Below are 18,966 nucleotides of genomic sequence, written 5' to 3'. Positions count from 1 at the left end.
ATAAGCAGACTTGTTTGTTTGCCCGTAAATCATTTGTTAGCGTGTAAATAACACTGTAAATAGTGATAAATTATAAATGATCCGGTAAAGGGTTTAATTACTTTTACTTTGATCATTAATTTGTGCCAATCACGTTCTCTTTGATTAACAATTAAACGATTATCTATTCATTTTGTCACACTTTAAAATTGATGGCAATTTTCAGTTTCAAATTTGATCTTTTGGTTTATTATTTTGCAGCTATATTGTTGTTAAAGATTCATTGTTATTTACATATCTAGTGATTGATTGATTAAATATGTTAATCATTAAAGCTTTTAATTGAGACGTAAATCCAAGTTGAAACAATTAAAGCTGCTGAAGTAATTGCAAGACCAACACCTATCATTGGTCAGGTTTTAGGTTGATTTTGGTGGAGTTGTTACCAGATTTTAATGTTGCTGGATTTGTTGATAAGGGAAGTGAAAATGACTTGAATTAAATACTGAGAGCATTTTAAATGTAAATTGTAGGGTCAATCGGTCAGGTAATTCAGATTTAAGGAAGTCTTTCGGATCTGATTGTGCTTTTTTATTAACAAAATCTCACATTAGCACATTTATTATTAGAAATGTTACTTCAATTATTAGCAATTTTGGCAAACTGTTGGATTGATCACGGAAAAATTTAATACAATTTAGATTCAATGTACAATTTTGCTCTCATGTAAATTTTAGTGAAACAGTTAAGGGTTAAATTAACATAGAATCGTAGATTTTTGAGTTCTCATCTTTTCAATTTGGATTGAAATTAGTTAAAAAATAATGATTGTAACATGAAAATAAATTGATATTAACTAAACACATACAATTGAAATCACGTGGATGAAAAAGAGTTGATCACCAAGGAAACAACAGAAAGACTCAGCAAATTTAACTAAATGAAGCTTTTTGTTGTTTATATACAAGTTTTGTTTTAATTGTGACAATATTTTAGTTTTTAAAACATGATGGCAGTTAAAAATTGTGATTAAGTTATTGGCCAAATATTATGGTTGTGATTTTGACTGAACTGTTTAATTTTAATCGATATGTATCTTAATGGTTTACCAAATGAATGTTTGCTCATTATTTTTCGATCCCTCAATGACTTGGATGATCTTATCAGCTGTAGTAAAGGTAATTTATCATTTTCTTGCGATAATTTTTCTCTCCTTAGATTCACATTTTATTACGTTCTAATTACGCTTTAAACGTTTAACAAACCTATCCATTATTTATTGTTTATTGTTAATTATTTATTGACTTTAGCTGAATTCATTGTATCTCTATATTTCACCAATTTGCATTTGACTAAAGGAAATTGTGTGCATTTCAAGGAAAACAAGGTTCATGCTTTATGCTTATTCCAAATGGTTTTTGATTACTCAAAGAGATATTATTGTAAAGCTTACAATTAAGCTCAATAAAAATTATTAAATTGTTGTCTGCTTACAAAAGGTTCAATTGAGTGCATTGAAAAGCGCCTAGTTTAAAAAATGAAAAGTCAGCTTTCATTTGCTTATTTTCATTGTTTTCAACACCTTTTAATTTTCTTTAAGCTCTCAATAACCTTTTGATAATTTTTTAATTTCACAATCAATTCATGTGTTCAGTAACTATCTGAGCACACACTCGAAATTGTAATCTCTTCAGTAATGCTTAAATCGACCATTTGGTCAAGAATTACCTTATAATAGCCAGATAATACAAGAAAATACTTTCAGATCTCTAAGTTGTACAGATTTTCCATATCGATATTTGCTTTCTATTGATGATTACCATTTACTAATTGTTTTTATGTTTTTTCTCGTTTTTTGATCAATAGTCTGTGAACGATGGAGCCATTTAATATATCACCGATTATATGAAGTCAAATATTTGACCGGTAAGGCATATCTGTTTATTTGAAATTATTTCACTGTTATTACATCATTGGACGCGAAGATGATGACAATGGATTAATGTGTTGTTTGGTTATTAAATTTGTGATTAAAGGAGTTCAAAGCTACTGTAATTCGTACAATACAGTTTATTTTGGAAAATCTGATGCACTAAAAGAGGCCGATTTCTGGGAATTGCTGCCCAATGTAAAGGTTATTATGATATTTTCATTTTAATTGATTCCAATTTCATCTGGAATATTTTGTATTATTTTAAAAAGTTAATTTTTGTTCTATTGATTTAGATTCTTGATATAGCTGACTCAAATGGTTTGAATTATGAAGATATGATCAATATTTTGATAAACTCCAAATCAATAAAAGGATTGGTTTATTCACCCGTTTTAACCAAAGTTATGGCAAGATATTGTATAAATCTTGAAATGATTGCCACCCGATATTCAAAAACATATTTCACTGATATAATTATTCATTGTGGGGCTAAATTAAAGCAACTTTATATATGGTATTTCAGCTTGAGACATCTTGAAAGGTTTGCCAAGTATTTACCCTGCTTAGAAAGGCTTCACATGGACGATACATCAGGTAAACCATGAATTAATAGTCATCAACCAGTTATTCATTTCATTTTGATTTCTGTTTCCAAATGTAGTAATTGATATTGATTGTAATTTTTAAAGGTGACACTGGTTGGCTTTACAATGGTCCGATTCTGGAGAATCTTAAAATATTGGAAATTTCATTGGAATCATTTGATAAAACAAATATTTACGGTGGATTTCATTTAATTGACTTCTGTCCAACGCTGAGAAGTGCTTACTTCACAATTTATGGATCAAGTGATTTCTTTTTTGATGAAACAATCAAAAATTATTGTTTACAAGACTTAGTTATACAATATGAGGTACTGTATTGACCATTTGTACCTGGATTTGTTTAGTAATCTAATTCAAAACTGTCAAGACTCGAAATTTACTGGTTATTAACTACTTTTCTTTCTGTGTTTTGGATTTTAGATTTTCGAATGTGGACATTATTGGCCTTCTTTAAAAAACTTTCTATTTAAGTTTCCAAATTTAAGACATTTAGCTATTCGAGGAAACCAGAAAATCAATGACAATCATATCAAAGAACTGGTTCATATGCTGCCAAATTTAATTATACTTGATGTTAGACTGTCTTTTGGAATCACTCGAGAATCCGCTGATTATATTGCTCAATATTGTCGTGAATATAATCGATTTGTATCATTTTACTTTCAACATGATGAAGCAATTAGGCTAGATTGGCCAGAACTATCTGTTTCGTCTAATAGGATTTGTCATAAATTTGATTTTATGAAAAACTGTTTTCTTAAATCATACACAGAACTTCCACTTCTTATGGATCCAATTGATTAACTTATCGTCTCAAGTTGTTTTTGTTTAAAAAGTCTAGTCTGCGGAGATGCACTCAATTACAATACAGTTTGATTGCTAAGCAAATCTTGAATGGTATTTGTTATTATTGATTTAATTCATTCTTCAATAAATATTTGTTGCGAAGATAATATTTTGCGAAACTCCTCATGTCTTGAAATTATGTTTGTCAAACATCAGCATCAAAGTGACATCTCCTTGACCAGAATCGGGTAAATCTTGAAATCCATTCCTGCTATTGCTTTCTTTACCATGGAAATTATTTTTGCATCAGAAAATCAAATCGAGGCTTGTAAATATTGAATTTTTGCTGGAATAACCTTGCATTGAATTCCTCCTTTCTGGAACCATTTCTCGCTTTGTAACTCAATTGTGGATAAATCTGCTTTTCCTTACTTCGCTCATACAAAATCTAGCACAAAGGTCAAGTTTACTTGGATCAATATGTTGGACAAGTCCATCCTTGCGATAAAAGGTGTGATCTCCGATGAACAAAACTATCTTTTCGGGTAAAATCACCAAATTTATCCCATCATATGGAAACTATAAAACGAACCAAAGATTGTAAAGTAAACAAGTAACCAGACCAAATGAGAAAATAATATTTCGCCAATTAATCTTTAGTCCATTAGGATTAAAGTAATCGAACAGATTTATCTGAGAACAGAAATTGAAATGGATTAGAAATGAATAATGTTTTGTTTCTGATAAATAATTAGTCAAAAAAGCAAATACTTACTCTTGGGTTAATTTGCAAAAATACTGAAACCCTGAACTTTAAGTAATTGCCAAGAGATGTAAATTATAATTATTGATTGGTGAAATTGATTTTCAACATGTTAGCCACCACCATGAAAAATAAGATTATAAATTAAGTCATGATTAAACATACATTGTCCAAATGTGTTTAATGCAAGCAACACCAGGATCATAAGTCATGGCCATTGTTTGTACCCTATAACCCAACAATTGGAACCAGTCAAGAACACAAATATCTGGATATTCAAACTTGTAATTGTAACAATTATAATTGGTAAACTTTAATGGTTCCTCAATGATCCTCAGAGCTTTCAATTTTGGAATTATATTGGCATCTCTCGTTGTCACATAGGTTGGACCATCAGTTCGACTTTCATAGCTTGATACAAGCAGGTACATTCTTGTTTCTCCAAAAGCACTAAATTTTTATCCGACACAATAAATTGGCATTTAATTTGATTAAAGATCGGCACTTTGACTCTTGAACAAACTGATATAATACTGATGATGAAAAAGCAAATCTGGAAAGGTGATAATACCTAAAATGTTAAGAATATCTTACCATCTGAGCTTTCAATTGAGCAGCTCTCAACTCAGCATCCACTCCCTTAATCGATCAGTTGAATTTTATTAATAGTCTCGCCGAGAACTGCCTTTACGGTTATTTTTTCGCGGTTTGTTTGTATAGCAAATAGTTCCTGATAAAAAAGTGCTATAAACATTTTCTAATTCATTTTATGATTCAAGATAACTGAGTTACAAGATAGCAAGCATTACAACCCAAATAAACGATGTCATTATTTTTTTTACGAAAATAACAAGAGCTCTGATTAACATTTTTGAAGCCATTTTTAATGCTTATTAAAACGACAACAGTTTTATCATCAAAATTGATGATTGCCAAGTCAGATTGAGAACAAAATGTTTTAAAATTGGCGGATTATGAAAATATCACACAACAGAGCAAAAAGTTAACTCTTGAAAAAGCCAACAAAATATTCCATCTATTACAAAGATACAAATATTCATCAAATTAAGTTATCTTACTCTTATAAGTATCACATTAGCTCTTTTATAATGTAAGAGATATGGCCTAAGAGTTCGATTAATCAGGATATGTGGTTTCAATGAAGATCTGAGCAAAGTTTTCAATCCAAAGCAATTCGTCTTCATCACAGCGATTATCACATATTTTCTTCAGTATAAAGTCAATTTGTTTTTCTCTCTTTGTCCTCTCTGATGTTGTTAAACCAGAACATCCACATGGGTTGGCTTGTATATGCGCTTCATAACCGGCATAGCGAACGGTTCCTCGACCAGATGGACATAACATTCTCAAACTGGATATTTTTCGATGAATATTGCGAGGTATACCACCAATATTGCGTTTACCGCCTTTAACGATGAGCGATGCACCACAACGGAAAGGGCATGGAGCATCTTCCTGCGACTCAGGCGAGTTATTATAATGACGAACATAATTCTTCAAACAGTCTGTACAAAAGATGACCTTACAGTTGCTAGTGTTAGGTAATCGAATATGGGTTTTAGGTCTTCTAACAACAAGTTGACAAATAACACACAAAAATTCATTTGCTCTATTGGAGTCTACAAAAAGTTCAATTTCGTATCCAGAGCTGGTTAACTCATCATGGGGACGGTCGGGTTCATGCAAATTAAATTGGAAGTTAGCCATATTAAGATGATTTTAACTGCACAAATTGATAAATAGAATCCCAATAAGAATCAAATTACATTAACACAAATAAGAAAGTCTTGAAGATGTTTTCACAAGAAACTAACATTTCTTTCTCTACTTCTGCTGAAGAGGCGCTGAAAGAAACCATAATGAGCATGCTTGCCTTTCCAGTGAATTGCAATTGCAATTTGGGATAAAAAATTAAAATTCAGTTTTAATCATAGGAATAGTTAGTAGGAAATATTCAACGATTCCTAAAGTACCTTTGATAAAAGTGCACTTGGATTATACAAAAACGGGCAATTTATTCTCAAGAATATGGTTGTTGAAAATTTAATGGGTTAAATCATTTAGCTAATAGCTATTTTGTTCATGTTTACAATTCCAACTTAATTAGTGTCTAAATAACCAAAACAATTTGCAGTAAAGTTATAATCGGTGATTGGAGTAAGTCAGCGTGTATAATTTAACTGCAAACAAAATGTTTTTGATGGGCTAATAAGTAGAGTATTTCAATGCCAAATAAAGTATAATGAGCGATCTATAGTCTTCAAATTAAGAGTTTAATAATTTGATTTGTAAGTCAGTTCAAGATAAATATACACCTTCGTAGTCCAGGAGGTTGTAAATTAGGGTGAGATTAAGTTAAACATTAACAATTATAGTACACAATCGAGCATTTTAACAGCTAACAAAAAGTTACTCTTTGGTTAGGGCTCAATTTTTGACCAGATTCAGTTGAGATTTGAGTGTTTACATAGTTGCAGATAGCAGAAGTCGTTATACCATGAGTTTTCTGGATAAAAAATGAAGTGGGTATTAAATGCTCTAGCAAGTCAAAAAATTAATTATATCTTTAAGCTTAATCAGTAGATATTTCACTTTTGGTGAGCCAATATTAAGTCAGTAATCATCTAATGAAGGCTTTCAAGAGTTTTTCAAAAGCAAACTCTAAAATCACTTTTAAAATAGTGGCCCAGATACTTTCTTCACGTTCTTGTCTGTTGAACCTGGGTCGATTATAAGAGATATCACTTTCATTATCAGGATCCCATGGTGGTATTGATCTTCGTCTTCTATTTGGAAAGGTAGGCCAGCCAAAGAAAAATAGATAGACTATAGCAGAGAAAATAACAAACGTAAAGATGTTTCTGAAAAATAATTCAGCTGATTTTTTTGGAATCTTTGTAACAGCCCAAATAAGCCAATTGCCAATATCTTTACGTTTTCTGGAACGATCATATTTTTTATCTTCTCTTTCGTCGTCCTTTTCGTCATCTTTGTCTTTATCCTTTTCATCGTAATCTAAGGCATATTCAAGGCTACAAGAGCCTTTAACAACATAAATATCATTTGGATGTTCAAAAGGTTCACAATTGACTCTTATCTTGTCAAATGAATAACCATCCATAAGATCAGCTTCGCATCGCCATTGAATATTTTTGTAGCCCTCATTGGATCCACGAATACCAACATTATGACATTTGACAAATTTTGGTTGGTATTTACACTTGTTAGGCCCACCAGTACACTTTAACTGTGGCTCCGAATCTCCTCTTCGGCTGTTGGTGTATTGATTGGCTTTAAATATTAGGTTATCAACGTCTTTTAATTTAATGCCACCAGAATAACAATCAGCTTTATTGTCAAGTATAATAACAATAAATATCACAAATATAAAGGCTAACTTATACATCATCCGAGAAAAAAATGGTTAAACATCTGATCCTAAGCAAAAGAAAGAATAAGCACGGAAAGGTCAACATCTATATTTTTCAAAGGTTAGGATTAAAACATATAACCAAAAAGATTAAATTGATGGGTACCATCAAGACTTACAATTATAAACATTAAAAACTTACCTAATCAATCAGTGGTTAATTAATTAATCAAATAAACAATGTTATCAAAAAAGTAACAAAAATAAACAAAAAACCATTACGTTAACATGGCTCATTTCAAAACAGTTGAATCCAAGAGATCTGCGCAGACAAAATATCCAGCCATAAACAAAACAATAAAGAGTTTAACTTGAAATCAAAGTCTTATTATGGTTAAATCCAATGTAATCAGCTAATTAAGATAAAAAATATTCTGTATTAAAAGATTAAACAAACCTCTTGCATGATAAATTGAATCTAAATGAACCAAATGTATCAACTTAATTCACTGGAAAAACAGTTGAGTGAAATATTGGTTAGATTCTCAACTAACCTTGACAACTACCAATCTCTATCAATAGATTTCTGTTCTTAATTTAGATTGCAGCCAAAAATACGTAATTAAATTGCGACAGAAATAGTAGTCATTTAATGAGTCGATTGAGACTTAATTTTATTACATTAATTATGAGCCTGAGAAAAGACATTCTCATTATTCAAATCACAGGAAAGATATTGAACTGAGAAATGGCTGTCAGTTTTACCCAATTGATTTCAATTTGAACCATCAATAGACAATTTGTGCTTAAAATCACGCAGTAAATTGCAAACACTGAAAATAAAGGTAAAAATATATTGAAAAGATGGTTTTTTTTCATTATAAAAAAACAAAAATGCCAATCATTTCTGGGTTCAACAATTGTCTAATTGAACAACAATGGTTGAAGCAAAATTACCTATTTTTTGCATATAATTTGTCTGTGTGACAACATTAGAAACTAGTTGAACAATCAACAAAGATTAGGACCAAATTTGGACAATTTTTGCTTGCAACTTTCACTGTCAACTTAATTGTTACAATGCATCTAAACGGCGTAGGATTGAAAGCTATTCAATAGCCATTGGTGTTTTAAATGAGCGCTTTTTACTTTCATTTCAGTTAAATTTCAATATACACTCAGTGTGTAAATTAACACTTAATCAGCATAAATGCGAGGAAACATAAGATTCAAGACTGAATAGGAAAAAACTGAGCAAAATTGAAAGTCCAAGCTTGGTAAACCAGAAAACCTTGAATAATTTGAATTTGGTCTGGTTAAGTCAACAAATTATCATTGAATATATTCACAAGATGAATAAAATGATGATCTCAATCACCAATATATGGTCTCAACTATTGTCAATTAACTAATTTATTTGTTATTTACCTAATCATGGTAAAAAAACAGTCAATAGCCAATTTGGTTTTGTAAAAGTGTTTTTTTTTCAACCAAGAAATGTACAAAAAAAATACTGAACCCTGCAGAGATTCAGTATTGATTGTTGACAAGGTCAAATTGTCAGAATGAAGATGACAAGATTATGATGAGATGAAAAAGAATCAAGAAAATTTTTCTAAATGTCATCAAAAGCCTTTAAATGTTAACCATTTTTTAGGTTTTCTGGTTACCTTTTTCTTGTTGGGTTTACAAGGCAAAATGAAAAACAATGGATGTCGCACAAAACTTGAAATTGTTAACATTTTCAAATCAGTGAAATAATCAAATACGCCAAAAATTTGTAAAATAATTGTCCATTTAGTTAATTAGACAGGTAATCCGAGTCATTTTTACATCAATCGAATGATAAATTTAAGGTAAGATTGAAATTCAACAACAAATTGCTATTGAATTGATCAACTCAACTATCCTTTGGTTATAAATCCAGCTCGAGATGGCTTTGGGTACAACATTGGAGTCAAACATCGGCTGAATTGTGATTCTGAAAGAACAGGAATTAGAAAATTGTAAATCTAATTTAGTACATTATTTGCTATTATTTTGATACAATTTGAAGTCTTTTCTTGTTTTCAAGGTTGTAATTTGTTAATCTGTTGTTGATTAAATTCTTGATGTTTAACAATTTCATTAATATTGCTTTTTAAACCGGATTAAGGCGAGGAAATCAATTTAGAATGAACAATTAACTCGTTTTTGCATGTAAACCAGCGTTAAATGATATTCCAGGTCAATTAGTGGGGCTTTGTGGTTTAGGTGATTCTGGATGATTTTTTGGTGAAAGTGATTAACAGTTGGTTAACCGTGCAATCAAGGTTAATCAAAAATATGTCGGATAATCGTTAAGAGTCCAAAATTGTGATTCCAGTTACACCCGTTACCAAATGAGCGAGTTAAGACCAAGTTGATGTGATTGACCAAAACTGGACTTGACAGCAATCTGAAACAACAGAAAGTAGATTAAGATTAATTAAATTGCAATATCTCCAAGTTATGAGTGGTGTTAACTATTACTTAATCATTATTGATAGATTGACCATGAAAAGAAAACAAAAGACAGAATCAAAAGAATCAATCAATATTTGATTCAAATGAAATAACCTTTCAACATTTATTTTTAAAGCTTTTTATAATGTTAACCAGCTGTTAAGGATGATTATCCAGTAAAACTATAATTGTTACAAGTTCAAGTGAATTAGTATTTCTTGGTGTTTAACAATCACAATTCCTATTGTCGAGGACATTAATTAATTTACAATTTACAAGTTAATATCAACCATAAAGTTACGATTTTACCAAAAATCTCACTTTCTCTCTTTCTCTTGTCATTCATCTTTTTTCATCTTTCTCTACCTTATTTCCTTTCCTTACTTTCACTCTTACTTTGTCATCATCATCTTCCAAGAAACTCCCTTTTTCTTCATGAGTATCTTTCAATCTTAAAGTCAATTGTAATCAACTTGTATTCAACAGTTACAATTGAATCAAAGCTACTAACTACCTGAAGTAAACACATCTTCATATACACAGTTTACATTGCATGATGTGTATCTAAAAACGTTAACTAACGACGCAATGGCAACTTTAAAGCAAAAGTCGTCTTCTCTTGTATAAATCTCGGACAAATCAACACAATCAACAAATTAAATTGTTTGTCAAATACAAGTTGTTTTGCTGAAAAGTGAGAGAAGTCAGAATTTTCTGCAAAATTTGTTTACAATTTGAGAAGTCTTACCTTTCTTTTACCCAGTGATACTTTCCAATTGTTGGTCCAGCCAGCAAGTAACAAACTGTTATTCAAATTACAATCAAAAATTGTTTGTATCCATCAATTTCACTTAATTTATAATAATGTCATTTTCCCGAATTGGTCCATCAACATCACCTTTTGTCCAATATTTGGGTAAATCCTTCAACTATTACTCACACGAATTTTGGAATCATCAAGGAGATCCAAGAGTATCGATATATCCTTTCTTTACTTCTGGTCCCTGGTTAACGTTAACTCTGGTCGCTCTTTACCTGGTCACCGTTAAATATGTTGGTCCTCTTTGGATGAGAGATCGTAAACCATATGATCTCCGTCGTCTCCTAATTGTCTACAATTTATTAATGGTATCACTTTCCAGTTATCTGTTTTATCAAGGTTGTATCTTATTATCTTTTGGACTGGATACTTGGGGATGTCAACCAATCAACTCATCTGATTATTCACCAGAAACGCGCCATTTTCTCAACACTGCGTGGATCTTTTTTGCCTCCAAATTGATTGAGTTTATGGATACACTGTTTTTTGTTTTAAGGAAAAAAAATTCCCACATTTCAAATCTCCATGTCATCCACCATTCAACTGTTCCCCTGTCTGTCTGGATTGGCTTTAAATTTGCTCCTGGAGGTAATAATGCTTTCTTTCCTCTCCTCAACTCTGGTGTTCATATGATTATGTATACCTATTATGGACTAACTGCTATTGTGTCTGGCTCCAATGGATCATCAAACTGGCCTCGAGTTAATCAATTTTTACGCTCAACCAAGAAATATTTAACCACTCTTCAGATGGGACAGTTTATTTTGGCCATTGTTCATGGACTATCAACCCTAGCTCAACCAGATTGCTCATTTCCTAAATCATCGTTGGCTATCAATCTGGGCAATGCCATTATTTTTCTTATCCTTTTCTATTCTTTCTACAGAAAAGCTTATATCAAAAAGTCCAACTAATTTGTAAGTTATTTTATTAACATCGATTCTTGTTTATTTTGTTAACTAAATTTATTTCCCAGCATTTCCTACTCCTGTTTCAATTTTTACTCGATTTTCTATTCCTTCCCATGTTATCCAATCTTCAATCAATTATTTTTGCTGTATTTCATTCAAGTTATGTATCTATATTTGCTTTGGTCTTTTTACACTTTATGGTATATTTTATTATTGCGACTACCTTTTATGGTAATTTATTTTTGTTTACTTTATTTACGTTTTATAATTTGTGTACGACACAAATCTGTTATCGAATCAAATTAGATTGTTTACCTTTGTTTAGCTATTTTTAAAACCTTTTTACCTTTTTTTTGTTGTCAAAATGTTTCATCCTTGTGATTCAAAATTGTAATATCTCTTCAATCATTTAAAATCACCACCATCATCAAAAATGATTCCCTTAATAATAATTATCATGTAAAATTAGACTTTTCAATCAAAACGTTTTACCGCAAATTTTCAAGTAAATACACATTTTACTGAGCTTATTGACCGCAAGTATCTATCAATGAATTTACGTTTATTCACTAATCTGTAACGGTATCTTAAATTGACAGAGGCTGTCGATTAAAACTGGCAAACAATCATGAACCATTCTTGAATGGTGCTGGTCTGGAAACGGAAAGTAATGACTTGGATCGACTTGAGATTAAATCGGAGACAATTTTGATATTCACCAATCAAGATGAAGGTGAAAACAGTTGAGCAACAAAAGATTGTCTCAACAATCAACCTTACCATGAACCATGTTTCCGTTACATTCATCATTCTTGGTTCTTCTTTAAGGTATTTTTTTATTCCAAATTTTTTTATCATTAGTATAAGACCAAAGGAAATGTTATTAAGCCAGTGTTTCTCTCACATTATTGTTTATCCTCCATTTTTACAGCTCAATTGAAAAATTTACATCAAAAGATTCAACTACAATTGAATTGAATTCCAAGGTTGACCAATATGGCTACCAATTGATTATCAAGGCGGCGATATTTTCTTATTGACTATTTGCTCATTCAAGGCTAATGTTTCCATAAAAATTAACTTTTATTGTTATAGATATAAATATTGTTTTTTAAAGTATGGCGGTGTTGATTGTTATTATTAAACTAGATTGAAATGTTGTCATGCAAAAGAGATTTTCTGATTATTATTACAATTAATGGTGGATAATTTGATGATAAAGTAAATGCAAAGAAGTTTCATTTTGGCTAAAAAAAAGTTTTCTCAAAAAAAGATCAACAGGTTTAGACGAATCCATCTGATCCACTGGTAAATCGGTTAACCAGAAATATGATCCAAGTCAATGATTCCTAAAGTTGTTCAACTACGTCTCCTCTGAAAAAGAGATTGAATTTAAATAAATTTGTCACAAAAAGATGATTAGTTGCTTTAATTAGTTTTCTGGCTGATTGCTGGAAGCAGATGAACATGCAGTTAAATTATAGTTTTATTATCAATAATCAGTGTAACATAGGTTAAACAGCTTGAGTTTGTCCTCATTTTCGTGCAAATTTATAAATATTCATCCCATCCATAACTCGAAAAATGATAATTCAAAGATTTCGGTTAATTTATGTTTCTTTTTCTATTTCTATTATTGTTTTGGGAAAGGTTTTAATTATTTGGTTATCAATGGGATCTAATTGTTTCTTTTTTTTAAAGGAAGAGAGACAAATTCAAAAGGATTTTTCATAATCTATGTAAAAGCGATGTTAGCGATTGTTAGGTTTAATATGAACCATACTTTTCAGTGAATTCCTCATTTCGCTTGCGAATCAACTTGAGTGATTGTTTATCATTTCGTCTTTTAATGAAGATAACTGCAGCCAAACCGCCAGATAACAGTAATAAAATGACAACAATGGCTACTAAAGACCATGTAGCTGCTTGGTAGGATTGAAATTCAGCTTCTGGGAAGTAGGGAGGAATGACAACAGTGCTAGCTTCCACTGTCGAGAATAGATGATTCCAGAAAGCAACCATGCGCTCAGAACGAAACATGTTACCATAATTAGAGCCTTGACGGGTAACGCGAATGTAAGAGCGGGTCGTTGTTTGGTAATTTTGCCAGTTACAAGTTTGCTCTTTGTCTTTAAGGGTTGATAAAATGCAAGAGAGAAGAGTATTTGCTGCCGGGTTGGCCTCAGCGTATTGTTTTGAATAAATTGTTTTAAACAGTATAAATATATCGTCCATGTGAGTGGCTCTGAATTTATCAGCGGTAACATCAGATGGCAGATTTCTCTGAAGCATTCCAAAGGTAATGCGAGGCTGTTTGTCTTCGTAAACGTAAAATTTTGAAATAAGATTGTGACTGGAGTGAAGTTGCAGCGCTTTTTCAGCTGGTAAGCTGTATAAAAAGTCTCCTAATACCTGTTTAAGAAAATGGTTAAACTTTAGAGAAAACCTTTTGAAAGAGGATTTTGATAAATACCTGAACTAAACGTTCATCAACTTGGCCTTGATTGTATCCACGACCAACAGTAGTAGTCTGTCTACCTGATCGGGCTTCTTCTTCGGGAAAATATTGATAATGTGCTAGAGCTGCAAGAACGTCAAGATTTGCATAACGTCTAACAAAAGGTTCAATCAAATATCTAATTTTATCTTGAATTTTACTTATTGCTTGGATTTGCCGGTAATTTCGGTAATAATCAAGAGCACCTTCTTGTTCAGTTATACCAACTATCAATGGTACTCGTGTGAAGAAACCATTTTCAAATTGTATGTGAGGCTCATCACGGAATAATGGATCACTCAAGTTACGATCAATTGTCGGTCGAAAATGCAACCTTTTGGTTCTCGCAACAGCCAAAATTTCAGAAGTAGACTTTTGTTGAAGACATCGACGAATCTGAGTGTATCCACAGCCTAAACTAAGCGCAAGTTCCCGACTAATAATAGATGGTTGATGTTCAAAGGCCCAAGGAGTAAAAACGGTTCCTCCAGAGCAAACAACCGCATTAAAGTACACTAAACAAAAATAAGAAAGGAGAGTTAGCTAAACGATAAATCACTAAAACACAACTGTACCTTTATTATAAGTGGACAGCATAAGCATGTTAGCGGCAATCGCACCAGCATCATGGCCCATAAGAATAACTGAATTTGTGTCTCCATGGAATTGAGATATTTCGGATTGCACCCACTGTAGAGCCATAATAATATCTCGTAATCCATAATTACCGTGAACCTCATTGGTGTCAGTAGAAAGGAAACCTTGATTTAATAAAATAATTGATTAGTAATTAATCAAGCTGAACAAAAATGAATAACCAACTCACCTAAAGGTCCTAATCGATAGTTGATAGTTACAAATACAAGAGAGTTAAGGTTTTGAGGTAAAACATCCAGATAATAGAAATCTTTGCCTCCATATTTGAACTCTCCACCATGTAAATAAACTACAACAGGAGCATTTACTGTAACTGAACCCTAAATAATTGATACAAATAAATAGCAATTAGCAAAACATAATTGAAAATTTTCAATGCTTTGATGTAATAATAAATAGAAGCCTTTTATTTAAAATTTTAATGGTAACTATGACATTATAATCTTTGCGGTTAAGTTGAAGCTGCTTTGTCTCCACTTGTTACATTAATTTCATTATTTGATTGAAACTGGTAATCTGAAGTAATCAACTTGACACTTTGTTAATTAATAATTATGTGTTTAAGAGGTAGTTATCACTAATCATCAATAAGTCTCAATTGAGGTCGGTTTGAAAACAAAACTCTCTATTTCTCTTCCTCCTTTATACCGTCTAACGTGTGATATCTGTTATTGAGATGTAAAATTTTTCATATAGTTTACATGGTTAATCGTTACTAGGTTTAATTACCGGTAATCAAACATCATTTGTTGACAATTAACAAACTCTCTATTAGGTTGAACCATTGCTATGAAACAAGAAGGATGAAAGATAAAATAAAGAAGAGTGAATTTACAATTAACTTACAATTGAAAATGGTGAGAGATGAGAAACCAAAAGAGGTTCCCTCTCTTTTTAGGAGCCTCCTCTTTAATCAACAAAACAAATGATGTTTCCGGTTGATATTAACATACATAAATTAATAATTATGATTATTGAAAGACACAAATTTAAAATAAAAATCATATTAATGTCCTAATAATTTAATAATAATTTCCGTGAGTAATTTTAGCAGTTGACTTAACCTAGTCTCTTTATTTTAACGGTAATATTCAAATGTGGGGGACTGCATGTCAATAAACAAATGACTAAACTCGGAGGGAAAAGACTTTAATTGTAATACTTTTTTCCCTAATTTACTAATCAATGTGACAATAGTTAATAACCTTGATGACCTTTTCATTTCAATCAAATTAATCGTACATATGAGTAATAATAAAACAATGGGCAGAACTGGGGCAATTCTGGATGATTAACCATTTAGCATCGATAATCTTGAAATTATTTACTAACCTGTGGTGAAAAATTATGTTACAAATATTTTGATTGGAATTTATATTAAGTTTTATAGCTATAAGCCTGAAATTTTCAGGAAATAGGGATCAGATTTGCGTCAATACTGGATTTAAATTTGAGATTGATCCGTATTATGGTTCAAAAGTTATCCAACTTTTACGATTTTTTGAAATGATCGAAAATGCTCGTAAAATTCAACAAAAATTTCCAATAATTTTTCAAACTTACACTGCGGGGCGTTTTAAAAGCATGAAGTTCTAAAATTAACACAAATTGAAACTTTAAGGGTCAATTAAATAATTGTTTTAATTTTGGTCGATTTGTCACTCAGAATTCCGAGCAATTAACAAAAGAATGAAAAATAATCTCAAAAAATTCAATGCTAGCTATTTTGAAAGCCTCATGGCTAATCTCAAATTTAAAATGAACGAGGCGGATTAGAAAGGATTATCTTACATACAAAAGAGCCTCTGATCCCTGGCTATCAATAGAGACCAACTTTGAAAATATTGATCAATTATTAATTAAATAAACAAAGAATGAACAATTTGTAACATAATTTTTAACCACAGGTTAAACAAATTTCACTTTTTTTCCTCAATCAGATGCAATATAAAAATGACATTGCATAGTTTTAATTTAACAATAATATTAATACTCATCATGATATTGAAGCAAGTCAAGGCGAAACTGTTAATGAGTTAATAAACAATTTTTGTGACTCATTCAATTTAAAAATAACGAGACAAGTAAACAACAAAGCAATTTATCTTTTCATATGAACAAAAACAACATGAAAAATGTGAGGCTTGACGAAACAAATTTCAGAATGAATCACGATGATCTTGAAAAATTCAAGACTAGGTTGACTTGGTGATGATTATTCATCCACTCATTCCCAGATTAACTTGAGATATACATTTGTTTAAAACTGTCAATTTCGATTCGTTTATATCAAACCCTGATACATTGGTTGATTAAACTAATCAAATGAAGGAAAAGTAACTTACTCGAGTAAGAACTTGAACATTGAGATAAAGACAATCTTCAGATTCACCAATTTGAGGGTCTGACTCAAGTCGGAATCTCTGTTCAACCTGTGGACACATAACTCGACGATTGGTAGCGTCTAGGAAACCAGACCATTTTTCTGGTTCTTTTGGGTTCTTGAAAAGCAAAAGACAATAAAAAGTGTTAAAAGGTGTAAAATGAAGTGATAAAATGGGTTTAAAACTATGAGTAAAAATAAGTGTACAAAAGGTGTGAAGTTGAATGGGAAAATTTCAATTAAATACCGACAATTATGATTGCTGGATATTTCATGGAGCTATCAGTTTAGGGCAATTTATTTTAGATTATATAAATGAGCATTTTACTTACAGAAAACCGACCGATGCCCACTGGTGGAGACGCATAAGGTATACCAATGAAGGAAGTGATTCTCAAATCACTTGGATAATTTCCCACTGGTGTGTCTCTTCGACCTCGGATTTGACCATAACGAGTACTCACTACTGGATCAATATCATCGATTGACCAGCTGTAGGTTACATTCACAAATGAAATGCCAATAAAAAGGAATGAAAAGAAAACAAAATGAACAATAGACATGATGAAAAGCGATGAACTTTATGGTGTAAAATATGTAAACAAATGAAACTGTCGGACAACAGAAGCAGTAAAACCAACGAAAAAAGCTTAAAGTTTGTCAAGTATTGAAGCCAATTAATCAATTTAGATTGTTATAGCACTAATATTGAATAGATGAACATAAATAGAAGATGTGGAGATGATTGTTAGTTAATGATAATTGTGATGTTGTTGGTCGGTTAAACAGCATTCTGTAAATTAGCTGAAATTGGATGGATCTACTTTAACTTTTATTTAGTTTAGCCAACGGATGTTGAGTGAGGAGGCAAAAGTGAGTTAATCAATGGGAGAAATGATGATGATTGTGAAGATATGGATGAAGATGGAAGTAGGAATGAAAAGCAAAGAAGGTTGATGTTAAACAATAAACAGGCAATTCTTGATAAAGTCTAGTATGAGTAACATTCAATTTCCTACTCTAAGCGGTAGATTAGTGATAGACAGAATCAAACTGAGTAAAGGTAAAAATTGGAGCAATTGCAACCAAACGATCAAACCTTTGACAATTTAAGTGAATTTAAAATGGTCACCATAAATTTTAAACATTAAAGACTCATTACTTACACACCAAATTTAATTTACATTAAGATGTCACCATTAAATCTAAAAATAAGATCTGAATATATTGTAAAGTCCAAGAAATTTTAAAGAAGCATATGCCGAAAATCTGGCTTTCGAGGCAAGAGTTGAGACTTGATGTTTGTTGGACTGTAAAAACTGATCTATTAGCGCTATTAAAAAATTTATCCGATCGACATTTATCGAGATAATCAAGTCCAAAGTTGAAACTTCGAACGCCTTTTACTCAATTATGGAAGCAAATTTTTTCATCAAAATCATTCTAACTTATGTAAATTTTGATGAACAATCAGAATATGTACTTATTTTGAACAATAAAACTTTTCTTTTTCTGCAAAACATAAAAGTTCGATTATTAGTTAAATCGATCGCTTTCTGTTATTGTAACAGTTAGAGACCTGCAACTTATTATTTGTACATAAAAATTGTCGGTTCAAATCATGGGTTAAATATTTTTTACAATTTATAAACATTTCTCTTGATATTGGCCATCGACATCAAAACTTTAAGCTTCGATATTCCGAGATTGACATCATCTACAATCATTATTCCTTCAACAATTTAATCCTTCACTGT

The 18,966-nt window shown here is 31.2% G+C and overlaps 4 protein-coding genes and 1 long non-coding RNA gene across 11 annotated transcripts; 2 read left to right on the top strand and 3 right to left on the bottom strand.

Moving 5' to 3' along the window:
• Window positions 1–902: 902 nt before the first annotated feature.
• LOC107371651 (uncharacterized) lies at window positions 903–3,470 on the top strand. Its single transcript, XM_015939796.3, has 6 exons — window positions 903–1,157; window positions 1,846–1,905; window positions 2,016–2,113; window positions 2,206–2,506; window positions 2,602–2,825; window positions 2,938–3,470. Exons 1-6 carry the CDS (start codon window positions 1,070–1,072, stop codon window positions 3,319–3,321), a joined length of 1,155 nt encoding a protein of 384 aa, XP_015795282.2. The 5' UTR covers window positions 903–1,069; the 3' UTR covers window positions 3,322–3,470.
• Window positions 3,471–4,928: 1,458 nt separating this feature from the next.
• Window positions 4,929–7,731, bottom strand: LOC107371652 (uncharacterized). Of its 2 annotated transcripts, none has more exons than XM_089268709.1 (2): window positions 7,637–7,731; window positions 4,929–7,525 (listed from the first exon to the last, which is right to left on the bottom strand). In XM_089268709.1, the coding sequence occupies exon 2, from the start codon at window positions 7,494–7,496 to the stop codon at window positions 6,708–6,710; it is 789 nt and encodes a 262-aa protein (XP_089124835.1). In that variant the 5' UTR covers window positions 7,497–7,525; window positions 7,637–7,731; the 3' UTR covers window positions 4,929–6,707. The 2 variants fall into 2 exon arrangements, with proteins under 2 accessions (XP_089124835.1, XP_015795283.2); XM_015939797.3 differs by having other exon boundaries at window positions 7,660–7,731.
• A 2,356-nt stretch (window positions 7,732–10,087) lies between these two features.
• On the top strand, window positions 10,088–12,843 carry LOC107371658 (very long chain fatty acid elongase 7). Of its 6 annotated transcripts, XR_016199549.1 has the most exons (5): window positions 10,088–11,678; window positions 11,833–11,903; window positions 12,142–12,177; window positions 12,272–12,500; window positions 12,604–12,843. XR_016199549.1 is itself a non-coding variant. In XM_015939804.3 (2 exons), exon 1 carries the CDS (start codon window positions 10,806–10,808, stop codon window positions 11,673–11,675), a length of 870 nt encoding a protein of 289 aa, XP_015795290.2. In that variant the 5' UTR covers window positions 10,088–10,805; the 3' UTR covers window positions 11,676–11,678; window positions 11,833–12,202. The 6 variants fall into 6 exon arrangements, 1 of the variants encoding a protein (XP_015795290.2); XR_016199550.1 differs by lacking the exon at window positions 12,142–12,177; XR_016199547.1 differs by having other exon boundaries at window positions 11,833–12,177.
• On the bottom strand, window positions 12,737–18,040 carry LOC107371657 (pyrethroid hydrolase Ces2a). The gene is made up of 7 exons (XM_015939803.3): window positions 17,542–18,040; window positions 17,172–17,327; window positions 14,996–15,146; window positions 14,745–14,930; window positions 14,146–14,684; window positions 13,456–14,084; window positions 12,737–13,046 (listed from the first exon to the last, which is right to left on the bottom strand). Exons 1-7 carry the CDS (start codon window positions 17,770–17,772, stop codon window positions 13,022–13,024), a joined length of 1,917 nt encoding a protein of 638 aa, XP_015795289.2. The 5' UTR covers window positions 17,773–18,040; the 3' UTR covers window positions 12,737–13,021.
• LOC112539901 (uncharacterized) lies at window positions 15,216–15,947 on the bottom strand. Its single transcript, XR_003083879.2, has 3 exons — window positions 15,673–15,947; window positions 15,556–15,613; window positions 15,216–15,491 (listed from the first exon to the last, which is right to left on the bottom strand). It is a non-coding gene; the product is annotated as an uncharacterized LOC112539901 (long non-coding RNA).
• Window positions 18,041–18,966: the final 926 nt, after the last annotated feature.

Source organism: Tetranychus urticae, chromosome 3 (genome assembly GCF_039701765.1).
Source record: "Tetranychus urticae isolate SD_2017Ah chromosome 3, NJAU_TeUrti_SD_1.0, whole genome shotgun sequence".
Classification (NCBI taxonomy): domain Eukaryota; kingdom Metazoa; phylum Arthropoda; class Arachnida; order Trombidiformes; family Tetranychidae; genus Tetranychus; species Tetranychus urticae.
This window is presented reverse-complemented; position numbering and strand designations above follow the sequence as displayed.